This window comes from Corylus avellana, chromosome ca1 (genome assembly GCF_901000735.1).
Source record: "Corylus avellana chromosome ca1, CavTom2PMs-1.0".
Classification (NCBI taxonomy): domain Eukaryota; kingdom Viridiplantae; phylum Streptophyta; class Magnoliopsida; order Fagales; family Betulaceae; genus Corylus; species Corylus avellana.
Genome location: NC_081541.1, coordinates 30,592,476 through 30,612,440, shown reverse-complemented (window position 1 = coordinate 30,612,440; position 19,965 = coordinate 30,592,476). Strand labels below are relative to the sequence as shown.

The 19,965-nt window shown below is 34.7% G+C and overlaps 2 protein-coding genes and 2 pseudogenes across 2 annotated transcripts; all 4 read right to left on the bottom strand.

Moving 5' to 3' along the window:
• Positions 1–2,634: 2,634 nt before the first annotated feature.
• Positions 2,635–5,595, bottom strand: LOC132169735 (lysine histidine transporter-like 8; annotated as a pseudogene).
• Positions 5,596–6,918: 1,323 nt separating this feature from the next.
• LOC132167016 (lysine histidine transporter-like 8) lies at positions 6,919–10,274 on the bottom strand. The gene is made up of 6 exons (XM_059577908.1): positions 9,910–10,274; positions 9,412–9,548; positions 8,878–9,120; positions 8,569–8,756; positions 7,626–7,757; positions 6,919–7,531 (listed from the first exon to the last, which is right to left on the bottom strand). The coding sequence occupies exons 1-6, from the start codon at positions 10,272–10,274 to the stop codon at positions 7,043–7,045; spliced, it is 1,554 nt and encodes a 517-aa protein (XP_059433891.1). The 3' UTR covers positions 6,919–7,042.
• Positions 10,275–15,285: 5,011 nt separating this feature from the next.
• On the bottom strand, positions 15,286–15,690 carry LOC132169730 (auxin-responsive protein SAUR68-like). Its single transcript, XM_059580717.1, has one exon. It carries the CDS (start codon positions 15,688–15,690, stop codon positions 15,286–15,288), a length of 405 nt encoding a protein of 134 aa, XP_059436700.1.
• A 1,197-nt stretch (positions 15,691–16,887) lies between these two features.
• On the bottom strand, positions 16,888–17,285 carry LOC132168222 (auxin-responsive protein SAUR67-like; annotated as a pseudogene).
• Between the last annotated feature and the right edge of the window lie 2,680 nt (positions 17,286–19,965).

Genomic DNA, 19,965 nt, shown 5'->3' with positions numbered 1-19,965 from the left:
GTGGACTTCTGGTTCATAGCATTTGTTACCTAGAGAGATTTTTTTTATTCAGTAGGGGACAATGGTTACAATAGGTCAAACCATAAAAGAGAGTAGCCTCTCCAACAACGTAGCAAAATGGAAAAACCACAATAACTATGGTGGTTGTTGAAGGATTAGGATCTCCTATAATTTCAAATAAAAAATTATAAATTCTCAAATTATGAAATTTAGGTTATTTTTTAGTATTAAAACGCTTGAAAAATACTATATATATTAAAAATAAGATATGTTGCAGTTAAGAATTTAATATATTTTTCATTAGGTTCTTCCTCTCTATGTTGTACAAAAGTTTTAAGTCAAAAATTATTTTTTGGTTTTCAGAAGAATAAGCATCTCTACAAAAGTGAATAACAAATATTTTTCAAGGGGAATTTTTTCTGACTGCGGTCAACAACATACAACTTTTTTAATATGCGGTATTTTTCAAGCGTTTTAATGCCTAAAAAGGACCTAAATTCCATTATTTTATAATATAAATTAGAGGATCTTGATCCGTTGTTGAGAGGGGAACCTCATTCTTTTTTTTTTTTTTTTTTTGGAAACTTCACGAAACGCCAAACTTTCATGTGTTTTAAAAGTGCTTTCGAAGTTTAAAAACTCTCAATTAAGGTATCGAACTTGCAATTTGTTTCGATTACCCAATTCTCTTATACCATTAAAAAAAAAGAAAAAGCATGAAAATCTCCTCTAATTTTCTTGTAAACCATCTAGGCCAAATCCTATTTGATATCTCCTGGCTTCCACTACCATTAATGAACAATACCAAACCTAGAAATGTTGCTATGGTTGAGTGACTCTCACCCTCATCAAGTCAAAGGTGGGGGCCGCTATTTTATTCCTTCTTCTAAAAAGGCGAGGCATTCTTTCTTACAACCAACTCACAGCAACTAAAAAAAAACAACCCCTTTTTTTTATGTCTTCATCGATGGCACCGCATTAGTACGAGTGCTGCACCAAAAAAGAGCCCAGAGAGAGAGTGCGTTTTCTCTTTAAGGACAGGCTAGAAAGAAAAAGAAGCTACGACAGTGAAAAAGAGAAATCAGTGGTCGCTTGTCTCACAAAAGAAAAGTTTCTTCTTTCATTTTCATCTTTTGGAAAGAATCTATTTTTATATGATACTTGACAGTGCTTTGCTTTTTATTAGTTAGCATTCCATTTTTTATAAAAATTTCTTCGTGATTGCCTTCATATATGTAGATTATTTTGATGTTATTGTTTGTGATTATTTTGTCTTAATCAAAGTTGTGATCGATCGGGTAACGAGCAGAGACGTGATTTGTCGGAATATGCTGCAGATTTGAAAACTGATTGGGACGTTGACATGCAAAGAGTTAAATAAAGCATATATCAAATTTAGATGGAAGAAATTTTTCATTTTATCTACAATATTGTTTTGTTAAAGGAACATGCTCTATTTTTATGAAATGAATAGAGAAGAAGAATTGTTATTGAAAAAACAAATTGTTTGAGGACAATTGGCAACTGAAATGCTATATCCGTTTTGAATAATGCTATTTCTTACACATTTATACTACCAAATCTCATTAGGCTAATGTTGTCGTGTTGTAGTGCCTATTGCTTTTACTAAAGGCTATTCCACCAGCTAATAAACATTACTACATCAGCCTAATAAAATGAGAGTAGAGTGAAAGTGTAGTATATCCGATTTGCATAAATTGATAAATGATCAAATTAACCCCCACACCACCTCTCACCCCCAACCCCACAAAAATAAAATAAAATAAAATAAAATTCGCATTTGAATCATTACCATTTGTAGAGGATTTTTAGTCAAAAACTAATCATGTGATCAGTAACGTATTTGTTTTTGATAAGTGGGTTTTCTTGGTTTCTATATTGTCTTGTCTGATGATATATTAGTGTCCGGGCCACAGTTGTCCGTACATTAAAAAAAAAAAGAAAAAAAAAGAAAGAATTGAGTCTATTAAACTAAGATGTGTTCAAAATATACCTAAGAATCACATATATTTCTAATTCTTACATGCATTTTTTTTATTATGTAATTCTTACATGTATTTTGAGTACATGTTAGTTTAAACTTTAATATACTGAATTAGAAAAAATTATACTAACCCAATTTGAAGAAAAATTTTATCTAACGGAAAGAGAAAAAGGGAAGGTAGAAGCGGATAACTCAAATTTAGTAAAAGATCTGTATGAGTTGGGTATGACACTTGGGTTTGGGCTTGGGAGATGGTGAGGCCACAAAATTCTCCGGCCACAGAGACAAAGATGAGGAACCCAAAACACATTATTAATTACACCCCCAACTCATCCTTAGCGTGTGTGACACTATCCGTTAATTCTTGGATCAGTCATTTAAAAAAAAAAAAAAAAATTAAAAGCTTATGCACACTACTACATCAGTTCAATAAAATGAAAGTGGGATATGTGTGTACTAACAGATTGACAACATTGACAATTTCAAAAACTTGGTTGTAATACATTGCTAACTTTTAAACATTTTGAAGGCAAAAGTAAAAAAGTGTTGATTTTTTTTTTTTTTTCATCATTTAAATTTGATGTACTCAAAATCACCCAATTTGCAGCCTGTAGTCTTAATTAATTCCATTAGCGAGGCTTGAAAAATCTGACCCCAACACCTGTGGTAATCACAGCATACACTCCTGCCATGCACAATCAAGAGCCCGCTTAGAGCCATTCCAAGCAACCCTAGTCCCCAGTTGAGCCACCACATTAGGGTATACACCTCTGGTTTCTTAATCTTAACCCACATAAAACAAGGAAGAGCTAAAGTGAGAGGCAAGGAGAATCCTCCACTGAGACCTCCCAGGGTTCCATCAAATGAGATTGCCACTGCCAAAAAGAAGCACAAGAATCCGAACATAACCCGGTAGATCGCCCGGAGCCACCACGGACATGGCTGCTTCTTTCTGCTCGTGTACACTGACTCTATGCCATCAAATACTGGCATGGCATAGATTGGGAAGGAGCTCACCGCACTAAGTATGAGCAGTGAGCTTGTTAGTCCTAGAACATATCTTGAATATGTGTCATGCCTGTGAAACTTGTACAAGGCTATTAGCATGCCCCCTTCTTTTGGTATCTGTCACCCAAAGAAGAAACAAAATGTAAAAAATTTCAATCACTAAAGTTTTGTGCCCCACTAACGAGCAACGGGTGAGTGTGCTAGTGCAAAAGCTGTTGCCCGTTGTGAGTTAGAACAAGTAACATGTGACTGCACTAGTGTGAAAGTCATTGCGCTAACACGCATGCATATATATTTGTTTAGTTGCTAAAAGGGAGAAAAAAAAAAAGAAATACGTACACATTAAAAGAGGACAAATTTGAGGATTTTTAATTTGGAGAAGTAGAGATAGGGGAATATGTATATGAAACAGAGGAAAAGTAGCACCGTATGGCCATATGCCCAATAGCCTCCTATTGCAAGGGGGAACAAGCACAATCCGATAAGTAAATATGCAGATTTGACACCCTTCCACATTGGCACACGTGATGGACGCTTTCCATTTGAAGGCATGGTAGCCTACAAGAAGCCAAGTTCATAAAGAATTACTTAAGAGAAATCATTTATTTATTTATCCATTACTCCTTTAGAATACGATTGTATATTGAATCATAAACAGTAATGACAAGTTGAGGTGGAGTGCAAGAGACGAACTTTGAATTTTGATATAAAAGTGCTACTCAGATATGAACGGACTAAACATATTGAGATTGATTGTCACTTTATCTGAAGATATTAATATAATTTTAAAGGCTAATATTGTAATATATACCTGGATCTCTAGTATAAGATTATGGCCTCTAAAAGCAAACGCAATGATCCCGATTGCATTGATGACATCCAGAGGGGTGCTCGGTTGAACGGGATAAAGCAATTCCTTGGGCATTCTACGGCCCCCCGCGACTGGCACCGCCCACAGGAGCGTATAGCAGCACACAGATGATGAGACAGCTCCAATCAGAGAAACGCCAGCGACGGAGTTGAGATTGGGGAGCTGAGATAAAACGATAGTGCCGCAGGTAAAGACCAAGTACCACTCCACAGTGGTTAATGGCCTGGAAATGCAGATGCCCTGACACAACATGTCGAAGAACATGTTCATTGTGGAGCCTCCGACGGTAGTTAAAAGCATGCATGTACCTGCTGATAGGTCTATGATTGGGAATAAGACAAACATCTTTGATATCTTGTCACCAGCACATGATAGAAAATTAACGAAACATTCATTTCTACTTCAACACTTCAACACTCAATCCTTAATGACACACAATATTGTTTGTTTCTGGTTCCCTCAAATGAGACTTCTCAAAATGTCACCTATCCTAATACTATTATCGTAAAAGTATGCTTAATTAACTGTGGAGTTCTGATAAGTTCATTGCTATCACGACTTTAAAATGCGTTGTTGTCATGAATGATGTAAGTATATATATAAGCACATCTACATTTTTAGGCGACATGGGACGCCACATGTACAACAATTAATATTACAACTACCTTTAATGTGCTAATTGGATGATAACTCTCCTTTCGTTTTTTTGTTTTTAAATTGAAATTCCAGTTTTTTATTCCATAAATTAATTGAGACCTATACTACCTACGGCTTTGTAAATCAAGACCCCAGTTGTTTATTTTTTATTTTTATTTAATAGATAATAGAAACAATTACAAAAATTTATAAAAATACAAGTCAACCATGAAAACCCAACCCTCCATGAGGTAAGGAGGTGGTGGAGGCATAGGAGGCCGTGGGGCATGGAATCCTTATATTTTATTAGAATAAGGAGAAAATCAATAGAGGTTTTCATTTAAAAATTCTTGTAGGATGCATCAAATGTATTAAATTATAAAAATTGGAGTCTCAATATCAAAAAGCATGAAAGTAGCCCTATATAGTGACATAATTTTCTTTCAAAAAAAGATTTTTTGAGCGTCTAGTTACAATCTTTTTGACCCAATTTTTGAAGGAAAGAAACTAATCATACGCCATGGAAATGGAATCCTCACCAAATGCAGCACTGCAAAGATCAAAGTATCTGCTGTAGCGCATTAATCTTGTTTCAGCTGCTTCATGGAGTTGCACCAGCAAGTAGATTGTGTAAAGTTGCCATATGAATGCTACACTCAAGCATATAACACCCCATGTCCTGCACCACCAAAAAAGATCACAAATATATTCAGAAATATATTGATATTGATATTATTGATTTATATTTCTTAGTAAATTTAACAGCAAAAAACCTAATTGCTTACCACCCAAGGGCAGTGAAGGCAACAGGCAGCACAAGGCTATGAATTCCAATTCCGGAACATAGAATATGGAAGGCGGCAGAGTATGCATTTCCATTTATGGACGTTGTAATTGGAAGCCAATAATTAGCGTCTTGGGGTTGAGGGTCAGTGGTGGCGGAAACGAACGCCGACAGAGATATAAACGACGAGCGGAACTGCCGGAAGGGAGGAGGAGTATCCCCTATTGCCGCCGGTGAAGTGTCAGTACTGGAGTCACCGGAAAAAGACATAATTTCCACAACTTTACCCATTTTTCTTTCTAAGTTTGTCTCCATTAGCTACTCCTTTGAGCAACTTGATATCAATGCACGACCGAGCACTCTGTCGGACCAAGCACTTCAAATTTGGACAAATATATAGGCAATGCATGGAAATATATTCATCATAAATCTTAATATACTCTAAAATTCTTTCTTCAATATGTTAGATTAAAAGAGATGGAAATGATATTACTAGTAAAACCTTGCCTGCTTTAAAAACCAATATATTGAACTATATATATATATAATTGATTGAGTCACATGGGTATGACCAAAATTTAGTACATGAATTCATCAATCAAGTTCGTTAAGACGGCATGGTAATTGAAAGGCTGGAGGTATATATATATATATATATATATATAATCTCAGCCTGCAATTAAAAGAAAAGAAATCTCAGTGCCTTTTTAGTTAAGACATATATGCATTGACTATGCTATAGATTTCTGTGAATACAAGAATAAAGATTGAAAGTGTTACATAATCTTTTATCAAATAGAAAAGTTTGGTGTTCTTCTGTCTTCTTGTTCCCTTCTAGAGATGTTGAGAAACAGGGGGGATATCCTAATATATCAAAAAAAGAAGCTATTAAACAATTAAGAATACAGTGACAGTTATCCTATAAATAGGCAAACACCAAAGTGTGAATAAAGGGTCAGATTTGCCGTAGCTTTGTAAGCTAGAAAATAGCTCTAAGGAAATAATGGAAAAAAAAGTAGTACTTTAGGAGTCCTTTATGAAAGAAGATGATATATCTAGATATATATATATATATGTCATGAAGTCACTTTAATTAAGGCTCTGTCACGAAAAATATTTTTTGAAAAAATGGTATTTGGTATGATTAAATCATGGTAAAACAAAAAATATTTTTCGTTGACTAAGAAAATCTTCTTTAATTTCTATAAAATAGTTTCAATTGTTTAAAATCGTAAATTATATTTTGAGTTTGAGCTTCTCCTCTTTGCACGCACTCTCTCGCATTTCAATCTCTGTTGTAGCTGAAATATGCTACCGTCTCTCAAGTTCGTCGGAATATTTCGCTGGCCATAAACAAACTGTAATCCTCTACCGGCTGTGAGCCGCCGTCACCGTAGTTTTCCAAAATATGCCATTTTTGGCTACTTCGGAGGTCACCGGCCATTGTCTGGCCATTATCGCTGATTTTTGTACAAGTTAGCACGAAAAAAATATTTTCATGGGAAAATCATTTTTCCAAAAACTATTTTTACTTCAAAACAAATGTAGTCTAAAAAACTTGAGGTCAATGAGTATCATATTAATCATTCACTGGGCTTGGGCCAGGCAACCCATTTTGAGTAATGAACAACCCAGGTCCAAATCGGCCCAATAATGCTATTTCAACAGTTGCAAAAGCATTACAGTTACAAATACATGATGTTTTTTTACCGAGGCTTTTATTTCTTACAGCCAAATATTACTGAGGCTTGAAGAAATTCACCTTAACACCAGTTTCAATTACAACATACACTCCAGCTGCTGTCACAACCCCACTTAATGCCATTCCAAGGACCCCTAGTCCCAAGTTAAGCCACCATCTTAGGCTGTACATCTTGGGCTTCTTAATCTTGAGCCACATAAAACATGGATAAGCTAAGGTCACTGGCAACGCGATCCCTCCGATTAGACCTGCCAGGCTTCCCAAGAACGGCAGGGCCACCGCCACAAAGAACATGATGTATCCAAACTTTGCTCGGAAAATTACCCGGAGCCACCACGGGCATGCCTGCTTCTTCCTCCTAGTGTACATGGACTCCATGACATCAAACGTTGGCATGCCGTAGATTTGGAACGAGCTCACGGCACTAATTATGACGAACAAGCTTGTTAGTCCTATAATAAATTGCGACGTGTCATGCCCGTGGAACGAGTACAAGGCCGTTAGCATGCCCCCGTTTTCTGGTATCTGTTGATAAAATTGAACAAAAATTTTTATATTGGAATTCAACATGACACAATGTTATGATCCAAAATTTTGTCACATAAGGAAAATAGGGTACCATTTGACCGTATGCCCAATAACCTCCTATTGAAAGGGGGAATAAGCACATTGCTATCAGTAGATATGCAAGTTTTACACCCTTCCACATTGGCACTCGTGATGGATGCTTTTCGCTTGAAGGCATAGTGGCCTGCCACAAACAAGATTATTTAAAAGTGTTAAATTTAATTATTTAATTAATACTTTAAAAAACAAAAAAGTATTTACCAATATAAGCTAAGCGTCGTAATATATAAACCTCCCCAAAAATTATATGTTTTTATGGGACATTAACCCATCTAAACTTATTATTATTATTTTTTTTTTCTCCCAAAAAGACATATATATATATATATATATATATATATGTGGCCATGTTTATATGCCCCTTAATTGTTGGGGAAAGGTGATCTCAATCGATTCCATGGCCATGAACAAGGGCATCATGTAGGAATTATAAAGTCAACATCTTCGGCTCAAAAGTCAACTCAATGCAATTTGTCAAAATCCGGTGGTCCATATGATATTTTTTCTTGTATGAGATTTTGATACCAAATCCTTGGAAGTAACGTGAAGAAGGCAAAAAACATGGGCAAGCCAGATAATTGTTCACATGGGTTGTCTCACAGAATCAAAACAAAAGTTTTCCACATGCATGACAACCGGATTGCTTGTTGATTTTCTAAGAACTTATAAGAAAGGAAGTTTATAAAATTTGTTGATTTCAGATGCCAATAAGAGAGGAAAACATAATTTTATCACTTACGACAGCCATTTTCAAATGCCCTCATGGAGTTCGAATTCTATCTTCATGATCAAGTCACCTTTTATTTTAACTAAAATGTTTTATACGTTGGACCTTACTTATTAAGTTTGGGTTTGAGTCTATACATGGGGAAGAGTATTAAAATAATAATTAAATAATTAAATTTATCCTATATATATATATATATATGATATACCTGAATCTCAAGTATAAGATTGTGGCCTCTGAAAGCAAAAGCAACAATTCCAAGTGCATTTAGGACGCTAAAAACCTGAGCAATTTGTGTCTTTGCTTGCACTGGATTGTAGGACACATTGGGCAGCCTTCCCTTGGCCACTGACAGCACCCATATTAGCGTGCAATACCCGATAGCCGTGATAGCACCTGTTAAAATATTAATTAAATAATTAAATTTATTATTAAATATAATTAAATTTACTATTATTATTATTATTTATTTATTTATTTATTTTTTTAAAAGTGATAAATAGTGATTTAAGGCCACCTATCAATGACACCCCAGCAATGGAGTTCAAGCTGGGCAGCTGAGACAAAAGAACTGCGGCTGATGTAAACACCAAGTACCACTCTACGGTTGTTAGTGGCGGATCTGCCGCGCACGTGGCCCCGCACACAATCTGAAAGAACATCTTAGACGTCGATCCTCCGATGATGATCAGGGCCACGCATGTGCCTGCTGATAGGTAAAGGATTGGAAATCCAGCTAACAACTTCATAAGCTTGTCACCTGAGAGACCACAAATCAAGACAAAATCCAGCAAGCTTTTAAACAAAAAAACATTGCTATTTTAAGACCTCGGGGGGATTAGTCGGTCGGATAAAGAAATGCTAGCTACATGCACTCTCAGGTACAAATAGGTACACACTTTTTAACATGATAGTAAAAATTACAATTGAATTCAAAATTTAATAGTAATTTTTATTGTCACATTAAAGAGGGTATACTTAGAAGCACATCTGATAAGATAATTAAGGGATTCAACTTAAGCATATGTATGATCAAAACTCAAAAGCTTACCAAAAGTTGCACCACAAAGTTGCATATATCTGCTGTAGCGCAGGCCGGTTTCAGTTGATTCATGGAGTTCCACCAGCAAGTATAGGGTGTAAAGTTGCCATATGAATGCTAGAGTCAAGCTTATGATTCCCCATGTCCTAAAACCAAGCACTTGAGTGAGACAGCCTTGTTTAACCATGTAAAAACTAAGAAACTTGCAATAAAATGAAATATTAAAATAGAAAGGCAGAATAAAGAAAAAAAAAAAAAATTACGAGTGATTCGGTGTTAAAAACTTATATACGTCTAACACTACAAAAGAGACCAATAGAATTATATTGTGCTCTTGTTCTTAATGATGTTTAAAAGATTAGTATGGTAATGATTTGATCTGATTACAATCAATTGTAGAATACAGAATATATACCATATCATATATTCTAACAAAAACTAAATACATATGATGGACCAAACTTCATATGATATCTTATTTTGACCAGGAAATTAATGTCTACTTACCACCCTAGAATAGTGAAGGCAACAGGAAGCACAAGGGCTTGAATCCCAATCCCAGAACATAGGGTGTGAAAGGCAGCGTAGTATGCATTCCCGTTTCTGGACTCGGTGATTGGGAGCCAAGCATCTTGAGGGTCAAGCTTTGTAAGGTGGAGAGCCCGCCGGATCGGGCTCCCCAAAGGAGTAATGAACCGTGGAGTTCGAGAAGCTTTCGGGGTGGTTTTGCCTGTGATTTCGGTTTGTGGGTGGTCATCGGCCGCCAGGAGCGGGGATCGAGACAAAGATGGGGAGTGAAACTGTGACGGAGGGGCTGAAATCGGTGGGCTTGGTGTTACTGGGGTGGAGCTTCTTTCCACAGCTTCATCCATTTCACACTTTCACAAAAACCATCAGTTGAAATGAAAGTCTATTTATAAGCCCAAGGTTAGTTGGATAAACGATTTTGTTTTGATTTTGGTTAGATACTGTAGCAAAAAATAATTGATGTGAAAAAAAGTAAGAATTTTTTTTTTAATAGTGAAAAAGTAATAATGTTTGGTATGAAAAAATAAAAAAAAAAAATTGTTTTGTAGTGACTTTTTTATTTGATAAGAGAATATTAAAAAAATAAAAAAATGAGATGAATAGTGCAGTACCAAAATCATGAAAAACGTTTATCAAACAAATATGTACAGTAGAAAGCTTTGCCCTTCTCTTTTTTCTGCTTGACTTGGACCAAGTACTAATTATCCTTTGGAATAAAGGAGCAAAACATGAAAGTCAACGGATATATAGAATACACCAAACATATAATTAATTAAATTGATATTCTCTGATTCAAATGAATGGGAAACAATCCTATTCCAAATATATATATCAAGAGGTCAAGACGTTGAAGGCTGCCTTAATTGTGTTCACAATTAATTTTCCCATTGAAAAAAAGGAGCCAAAAAAAAATAAAAATAAAAATGAAAGATTGACCGTCAATTTAAGTAATTAATGTGACCGTCTTTACTGAATGAAATGGTTGACCAAAAAATTTGGTTGACTTGTTAATTATACACTCTTAATTATTTGATCAATTGTACATAGACAACGGATATCTAGAATACACCTCACATATAATTAATTAACTTAATATTCTCTAATTCAAATAAACGGGAAACAATCCTATTCCAAATATATATATCAAGAGGTCAAAGTTGAAGGCTGCCTTAATTGTGTTCACAATTAATTTTCCCATTGAAAAAATGGAGCCAAAAAAAAAAAAAAAAAATTGAAAGATTGACCGTCAATTTAAGTAGTTAATGTGACCGTCTTTACTTGATGAAATGGTTGACCAAAAAATTTGGTTGACTTGTTAATTATACACTCTTAATTATTTGATCACTTAGGGCCATTGAACTCTGCTGTGAACTGGGAATCCAAGACGCCATTTTTGAAGGAGATTGTAAAACGGTAGTCTAAGTTATAAACTGTAAGGAATATCAGTGGAGCCGATATGGACAAGTGGTTGAGGACTCACAAACACTTCTGGGGGATTTTAGGCGATGGGAGGTGAGACATGTCAAAAGGGGGGCAAACGCAGCGGCTCATGAATTGGCGAAATTTGCGATAAACGGTCCCATCGATCGTATCTGGAAGGACGAAGTACCCAGTTGTATATTCGATATTGTATCCCAAGAGCTTTAAGCTCTTTCTATATAGAGTCATGTACTCTGGCTTTTATGAAATGAAAAGCAAGAGAAATTGTTTCAAAAAAAAAAAAAAAATTATTTGATCAATTGGACGTAGACAATTAGGTTAATATGTAAATATATTTCAAATATTTTTCAAGTATAAAATGTGAGATAAATGGAAAATATTGATTTATGTATCTAGGTAAGCAAAGTGATCATAAAAGGGTGAGATCCAATTAATGTTAGGTAAAAATTTAAATAATTTAAATATAGAATTTAATGAACACTTACTTTATAGCATTGACTATCATCATCGAAGTGAAGAATATTCATTTTAAGGACAAGATTTTGTTTTATTACATCTAATTGTGTAGTGTCAGTGTACATAACGCTATGTTATTTAAAAATTTTAAATGATATAGTAACATATACACCATTAAATCCATAAAATTTACTTCAAACCAAAATAGATAAGTAATTTGCTTCTTATTCATGCTCATTAGACTATCTCCTAGCTAGCTAGAAGCCTATGGGATAGGATTTCTTGGTCAATTGATTGCCAATTGAACTTCCGAAGTATATTTCTTGTGTGCACCATCTCTAGTGCACATTTTCAAACTACCTTAATTGGTCATCAAGTTTTTTGGTCTTTGTGCCGAAAAAATATAGGGTCGCGCCATTTATTTGATGCATTCCCTTTTAATTTTTGTTTACGCATACTGATGGTGTCGTTTTTAGACTTATTGTTAGGTTGCATAGCCCTTTATTGTTTGTTATAATCTCTTGTTTAATCTATAAAAAATAAAAATAAAAATAAAAACTTCCAAAGTATTAGTTATTGTTGGAAATGAATGTTTTTTTTAGAGAGTGATGCAATTTGAATTTTTAAATTACAAAATTTAAGCCTAGAAAGACTTGAAAAATGTCACCTATTAATGTGAATAGGAAGAATTGTTGTGGGTGGAGATTTACTTGGCTTATTTGGAAACCATTGACCGGCAAGTTCACTGTCTATGGAGTCAACTATAATTGACATTAACAAAAATGTTTGACAAGCATGGTCAGCATGTATCTTTATTTGTATGTCTTGGCTCTGAGATTTTTCCTTTTTCTTTTGCAACAAGAAAAAGGAATAAAAAATTAGATTCGTTGAATTCACATTAGGCTCACTAAGGGCCAATTTAGGTTTGCGTTTGAGGAGTCTAAAGTGCGCTTAACACTCAAAAAGTCTATTTGAAGAAAAAAATATCTGTTTGGTAAAAGAAATTTGAAACGTTTTTAAAGGTCCAAAAAGCCAAAAAATGACCAAAACGCTTTTTTGGCAAAAGCTTAAAAATGAAGCTTTTGCCAAAAAACGCTTTTTAACTAAAAAACTCTGTTTCTCAAACGGACTCTAAAGCATATTAAACCACTTCCCTCATTCAAATACTATTATAACATTTTTTAGACCATTAGATATAATGAAGGGCTCAGATTTAAAAATCTGAGAATCTCATATTCTAAAAAATCTGAGGGGATCTCAATCCCATATTAAGATTGACTGGCTGGTAATGATCATATTGGTAATTTGAATCGAGTTTGGCTCGCTTCCTGTGAAAGAATTGCTCGAGATCTTTCTGTGCAAAAATAATTTGTAGAAATTACTTCGAGCGGAAAATAACCGGAGTTCTGCTCCAACCTTATAATCTTCGCTGTTTATTTTTGTACGGGAGATTTTCAATAATTTTTGCACCGAAGGCAAGCCAATTACTTCACTTGAATCAAGAATTAGGAGGGCTTAGGCTATTTTTACAAGTCTGTAGTCGCCATAAGTCTGAAAATGTGAGTTTACATTGCTTTGTTTGGAAAGAAATTAAAGGAAACGTGATCGACCAACTAAGCTTCACCAAACCCTCCCCTTCTACTCCAACAAAGTTATAAAGAGAAAAAAATCAGAAAAAGGAAAAAAGAAGAAGAGGGAATTCACACCAGCTGTGGTGGTTTCCATTATTTGACCAACCAATGAATCTTCTTTATTTATTTTTTTGGGTAAAGGAAATGTAATTTAATTGAATGACTTGAACCAATGAGTCATTTCGAAGATTTCTTCTACACTATCTTGATTTTGTTCCCCTTTTAAAGTCAAGTCACACTCCATTAGCCCTTAATTTAATCATTTACCCCTGCTTAATTTCCGTATGCATTGCTAAAATATTCCAGACTTTATGGGAACCAATGGGAAGCCGCGCCAGTTGGTAGCTACAAGCTTTGGATAATCACAAGCCTGCACACATGTTAAGCAAGGCACAACCGCTACCTTACATAAACGGTTTATTTATTGTCATTCTACTAACTTAAGAACATAAACATTAATTTTTGAAAAACCCAAAAATATTAAATAACACTTGTTACTTATTGAAATAGGTTGCTCATTAAGAATATTGCTGCTACTAGGCTTTGTGCAAGGACTCACAAGTTAGGCCTACCACAAAATAAGCTTCTAGGGTGCCAAGAATTCATGGTAAACAAATCCACGTGAAGGTAGGGGTCCTAGGGGAAAAATGCATGTTTGGATTATATATATATACATATAATTTTTTTTTGGTCCCTAAAAAATTCTTCTTTTTTAGCTTTGCCCCCAAAACTAAAATTTTAATCCCGCCCTTCTGTCTAGGTGAGGCATTTTGTTTTGTATATATATGAGTTAAGAAGACAAGTTTGTTACACACTTGCACACCAAATATCCATCAGCTGCCTATAACGAAGAAATGTGCGGCTCAAAAGAAGCTATGAAATTGAAATGGATAAAATTTTCCTTCAAATTGAATTGAAAGAATTTTCTCAAACCCGATCAGCAAATAATGCTAATTTTTCGATACTGAAGACCACGTTTTTAATAGTCCAACCCTCAAGCCTAGTTATAGAACTGCATACAAAGTAAGGGGAGCTATGGCCTCTCTTGGTTTTCATTTTTTTTTTTTTTAATCCCTATTAGAATTAAATTTGATTCCTTATTCATATTTTGACCCTCCAAATGAAATTTTTTGATTTCTTCCCTGCCCTAGCCCATTTAAAATAGTCACAAAGGTCCAGGCACATGATGGGGTTAGCCGGCCCATATCTCCTTCGAACATATGTAGGAGCTATATGTCATCTCCAACAAGCAAGATTTATTGCATAAACATGTCACTCAACAAATTCTACTACTTATATCTGTTTAGATAGAATGTTTAGTTATGTCATTGTCTACAGCAATTTCACAATATTGTTTCATATGAATCAAAATGGATAAGATTATAAAATGGATAAGTTAATAACACTTACTAGGAACTAATGACAGGATGAGACTAGACGAGAAAACAGCAGGTGTTCCTTCAAGTCGGTTAGCCATACCCTAATCCAACCCCACCAAAGACACTAATAAACACGTAGCTGGTGAAGTGAAAATTTGGATAAATAATTAAATTTACCATTATCCATTACAATGGTCTTGAATTTGAACTATGACATTTGTTACATGTGATTATCTACACTGAATCCAACTATTATTAACTTGAATCTAAGCTGTGTATGATTCTTTCCAGATTTTTATAGAAGTGATGCATCCTCCTGATTTGTAGGCATAAATGATAAATACCATATTTTTTTTATCCAAAAGACAACCAAACATTAAAGAAATATAATTGAAAATTCTATTTTGAGTATCATTATATCCATATAAATCATTTACAGTACATGTTCTTCAAAAGCTGCAGATTAGTGTTTGTTGGTTAGGTGGATCTGGAGCTCCATATGAACATGATGGGCAGCAACCCGTCTCTATGGCTATGGCCAATGCTTTCTCCAGGATATGCTCTATATTGTGTTGGATCATAGCAATTACATACTCCATAGAAGCTGCATCACATGGCAACTTAATAGGCCCATTTCTCGGCAGCCCAAACACCTCTTCTGCCATTCTGAACAGCTCCTTGAAGATTTCCTTGTTAAGATACTCTAATGGAAGCACAAAGCGTCTCTGGTCAGCAGTGTACATAACAAAGTGACCCTTTCCAGTGGATCTTGGAAATGTGATTCTTTTTCTCTTGATATTGGTGACCTTTTGCCACCTCCTTGCCATTGTGATGAGCTTCTTAGCACTGATCATTTTGTGGGAAATATTGCAGAGAGAAATTTGAGATTGAAGAAGAAAGGGGAGGTCTGTTGTTGTCATGGATAGAAGGCAATGCAGGGATTTGGTTATATATATTCACAAGCTAGGGAAGGGAAGAGACAGCCCCTTGAGTGAAACTTTTCCTCTGCAGGGATTCATGGGAAGCAAATCCATGTGATGTCTAGTTTTTGGTGCTGTTTGGGAGGTGGCATGTTTCCTATGTTTGATAATCAGTCAGCACATTACTGTGGAGCATATATAGTGCCGTATAAGATGAACCAAATGCTTTCAAATTCTCATAATTCTGAATATTTGACAGGATTGAAAGATAACAAAGTTGTGGCTGGTTCTGTTCTGTACAACTATGAGGTGAAAAGACAGCTTGTTGGACCCAACATGTCCATGAACTGCCTAACAACAGAACCTGTGGCTCACAGATCTCTGCCTGTATCAATGCATCATATTTGGGACTAATAAAAAAATATTGAGAAATAATTGAAATATGAAATGAATGACCGGAACAAGGATTGAATTTTGCATTACCCTCCATTCCCCCAAGCCCGTGGCATTGTCATCCCACCAAAAAACCAGTCTCTATGCACTAAATGCTATGGGGGATCACGCCATATAAGCTTTGAGAGACCACATCACATAGAGTTTAAAGGGATACAGGGGTGATCAAGGAAGATGTATAGCATTATTCTATCATGCAAACTTGCTACTTACCCTTAAAGTTTAAGATGATAAGAAATGACAAATTTAATCATTTAATTTACATTCTAACACTCTCTTTCACATGTGGGTTCAACTTTCCCTTAATAAATGAGACCCAATACATTGAATATTAATTGAAATGGGAAATGAATGTTTGAGACAGGATTCGAACTCAGAACTTAACTCTGATACAATATTAAATCATTGATCTATTGCTAGTAGTTAGCCCTTATGCGGCCTGGAGTTTAAAGCATGTGGCCGGAATTTTGAGACGTAGAAACAACCGCAGATGCTTAATTAAGTAAACAAGAATGTCAATTTAAACTTATCCAGGATCACTATACCTAAAATGATAACCTTATTTGATTTTGGTTTGCAATGTTGAAAATTCTTCGCAATGAACTAATTTCAACTTCCATTTCTTTGTAGAATGAAAGCAGAAAATAAATATTTTCAAACAAGTGCCAAGTTTATTGATCAGAAACAGCAAACAAGTAATTGCTGGTTTGTATGTTCTTCATGGAAAACAGATGAGAATGAGCAGGAACTGGCATAAGCAAGGCTTTCTCTACATCGTTACTTGCACCTCGTTGGATTAACTTGACAATGTACTCCAATATGATTGCATCACAGGACAATGTTAAAGGCCTATCTCCAGGCAGCCCAAACTCCTCCTCAGACAATTTTAAGAGCTCTCTAAATATCTCAGAATTGAGGCACGATAAGGGAATCATGAAACGTCTTTGATCAGCTGTGTAGACAACAAAATGGCCCTTATCAGCCACCACTGAGCTACATCTCTCCCTGTTCCTCTTGATTGTAGACAAATTCTGCCATTTCCTTGCTCTCTTGATGAGTTTCTTTGAACTTATCATCATGCTGGGAAATACTGAAGAATCTTGTTTGCAGAGTGGAGTAGTGGAATGCAGAGAGAAATGGGTAGACTTATATATAGAGATATATATGAATGATTCCCCTAGAAACTCTCATAGTTGTAGTTTTTTACAAGGGATGAATTCATCCCTTGTAAAACCTGTTTTCTTGCCAAAGTCGCTTTAACATTATAATAGTTGTACATAATTTAGAGTGATGACAAACTAGTTGCATTGTTGTGTGGACTTCACCACAAAATGATTGGAGAAATAAACAAGAAAGCAATGACATTAATAAACTCTTTTTGGTCAAACTACATTAATGACTGTAATTGTTCAAATAAAGTGAATGTGTCTCAAAATTTTCATTTACATAGTAAACGAATTTTGCTTGTTAGGTTAATTGTATTTCATGACATATTCGTGGAGTACTACTATTCATTGCACATGATCAAGCCCATATAGAAAATTGATTAGTCCAAAACATGATATGTAATAATATATATATATATATACACATATTTATGCATTTTGGTGAACTATTTATTTGTCCAGTCAAGTGAACTTTGTATTATCACCAAGTGGTATGCATGCTGTGAAGTTGTGAACTTTGGAAATCAAGGGTTCCCCGCTATGGATGCCGGAGCATTAGCCTCGTTGGGCTTCTCTTTTGGCTGGATCTTTGGTCTGGTCCGTACCAGGCTCATTCTAGATCCATCAATACTCAACATGTGGGATATTTGTGTGGTACGTAGCATTATATACTATGTATAGTTTTTGCAACATTGATTAAAAAAAATCCAAGCTGTCATAGAGAAGCATCGTGCTATAACTTTTTCAAAAAACCCTAGAATACGCTTGAGCACTCAAATATATGTATATAAGGCCAAATATAAGACATTAGTACGCATTTTACACATTATTATATTACTGAGCCAAACACCACTTGCCTTTTGTCCTAGAGCCCACTACTAATTTGGGTGTTGGAGTCTCTCTTAGACTGGCGAGCTTCTAATGACTTCTACCTTGTTTTGCAGATGAAGCTCCTATTCGTAAAGCGATTTGAAGTCACTATGGTAATTCATGCACCAAGACGAGTCATCATCCAAACTACACCTTTTTAAGAGTGGAATGCTCATTTATCGCTTTCTTACTAAAAATATATATAAGAATCACATAACATATTTCTATTAATATTTTGTTTAGTATGAAAAGTCTTATGCATTTACATGATTATCTAGGGATAAAGGCAAACATATAAGAAAAGGAAAAGGGGATCAGAGTTGGCCACTAGTATATTCCGAAAGATCTTTTATTTGATACTCGATGGTAAATTCCTTTAGAAGGAATATCTTTTATGATTCTTTCGGAGTCTCTTTCGTAAACTTGTCTTTTTGATCAAAAGCTTTCACACATACTAACTTTTTTTCTTTTTTCTTTTTTTTTTTTAAATGGATTAATTTGTTTACTTTCAAGAATTTGCGTGAAGCTCTCTGTAATATTGTTCTTCATTATCTCCATCTTGTTGGAATTTTTGGTTTCCTCCAATACTTCAAAACTTAGAGGTAACAAAAATTGCATGCTTTCTATTCTTAACCACGAATAAATCTTACATATTATCTCAATAGCTTGTTTGAATAATGACTTCCATTTTCATGTTCACTTTAGTGTTACAAATAATGTGTCAAGTGTCACAAAATTTTCAACGCCATATAAAAGATTGATTAGTTCAAAACATGATATGTTAAAAAAAAAAAAAATTCAAAATTTACATATATATTAATGCATCTTGGTGACATTTATTTGTCAAGTCACGTATTATCACCAAGAAGTGGCACGCACGCTATGAAGTTACCATGAAACTTCGCACCATATATATCATTACAAAAAAAAAAAAACCGGATTTAGTGACGCTTTGGATAGTGTCGGTTTAAGAAAAAGACACTACAAGGCATCGGTTTCTGTTCAACCGACATCATTTTTAATTTGGTGTCAGTTGAACATTAAACCGACACTATTAAAAAACCGGATTTAGTGACGATTTGGATAGTGTCGGTTTAAGAAACCGACACTACAAGGCATCGGTTTCTGTTCAACTGACTTCATTTTTAATTTGGTGTCGGTTGAACATTAAACCGACACTAATAATAGTGTCGGTTTAATGTTCAACCGACACCCTCTTTCTACACTTAATGAAAATAAATCCCTACACTTAATGAGATCCAGGGAAAGAGGGCGAGCAAGAGAGATCGAGGGAGAGGGAGAGAAAGTGAAAAAAAAAAAAAAAAAAAAGTGAGATCTGATGATAAGCTTAAAATGAAAAAAATAAATAAAATAACAAATAAATAAAAATGAAATGTAAATAATGAAAAATGAAATTAATAAATAAATGGAAAACAATATATATATATATATATATATATATATATATATATATATATATATATATATTTCCTGAAATTTAATAAATTGATATGGTTTTTGAAAAGCCATCACCTTTTCAAAGATGTCGGTTTGGACAAATTATCACTAATTAGTGTCGGTTTTGCCTAAACCGACACATTTTCTCATTTCCCTACCCTTATTTCACTACCCCTAGGAAGAGTCACTATTAAACCGTCACTACTTATGTAATGACAGTTTTTGGCCCTAAACATCACAAAAAAACCATCACTAAACATCA

What these genes read in the sequence shown, in the direction of transcription:
- LOC132167016 (XM_059577908.1), bottom strand. Translation starts at nt 10,274, where the DNA reads ATGGATGAAGCTGTGGAAAGAAGCTCCACCCCAGTAACACCAAGCCCA. An exon ending in GCCTTCACTATTCTAGGGTG is followed by an intron (nt 9,549 to 9,909) that starts GTAAGTAGACAT and finishes GCTTGGTTTTAG; the next exon opens with GACATGGGGAATCATAAGCT. An exon ending in TGCTGGGGTGTCATTGATAG is followed by an intron (nt 8,757 to 8,877) that starts GTGGCCTTAAAT and finishes ATATTTTAACAG; the next exon opens with GTGCTATCACGGCTATCGGG.
- LOC132169730 (XM_059580717.1), bottom strand. Translation starts at nt 15,690, where the DNA reads ATGATCAGTGCTAAGAAGCTCATCACAATGGCAAGGAGGTGGCAAAAG.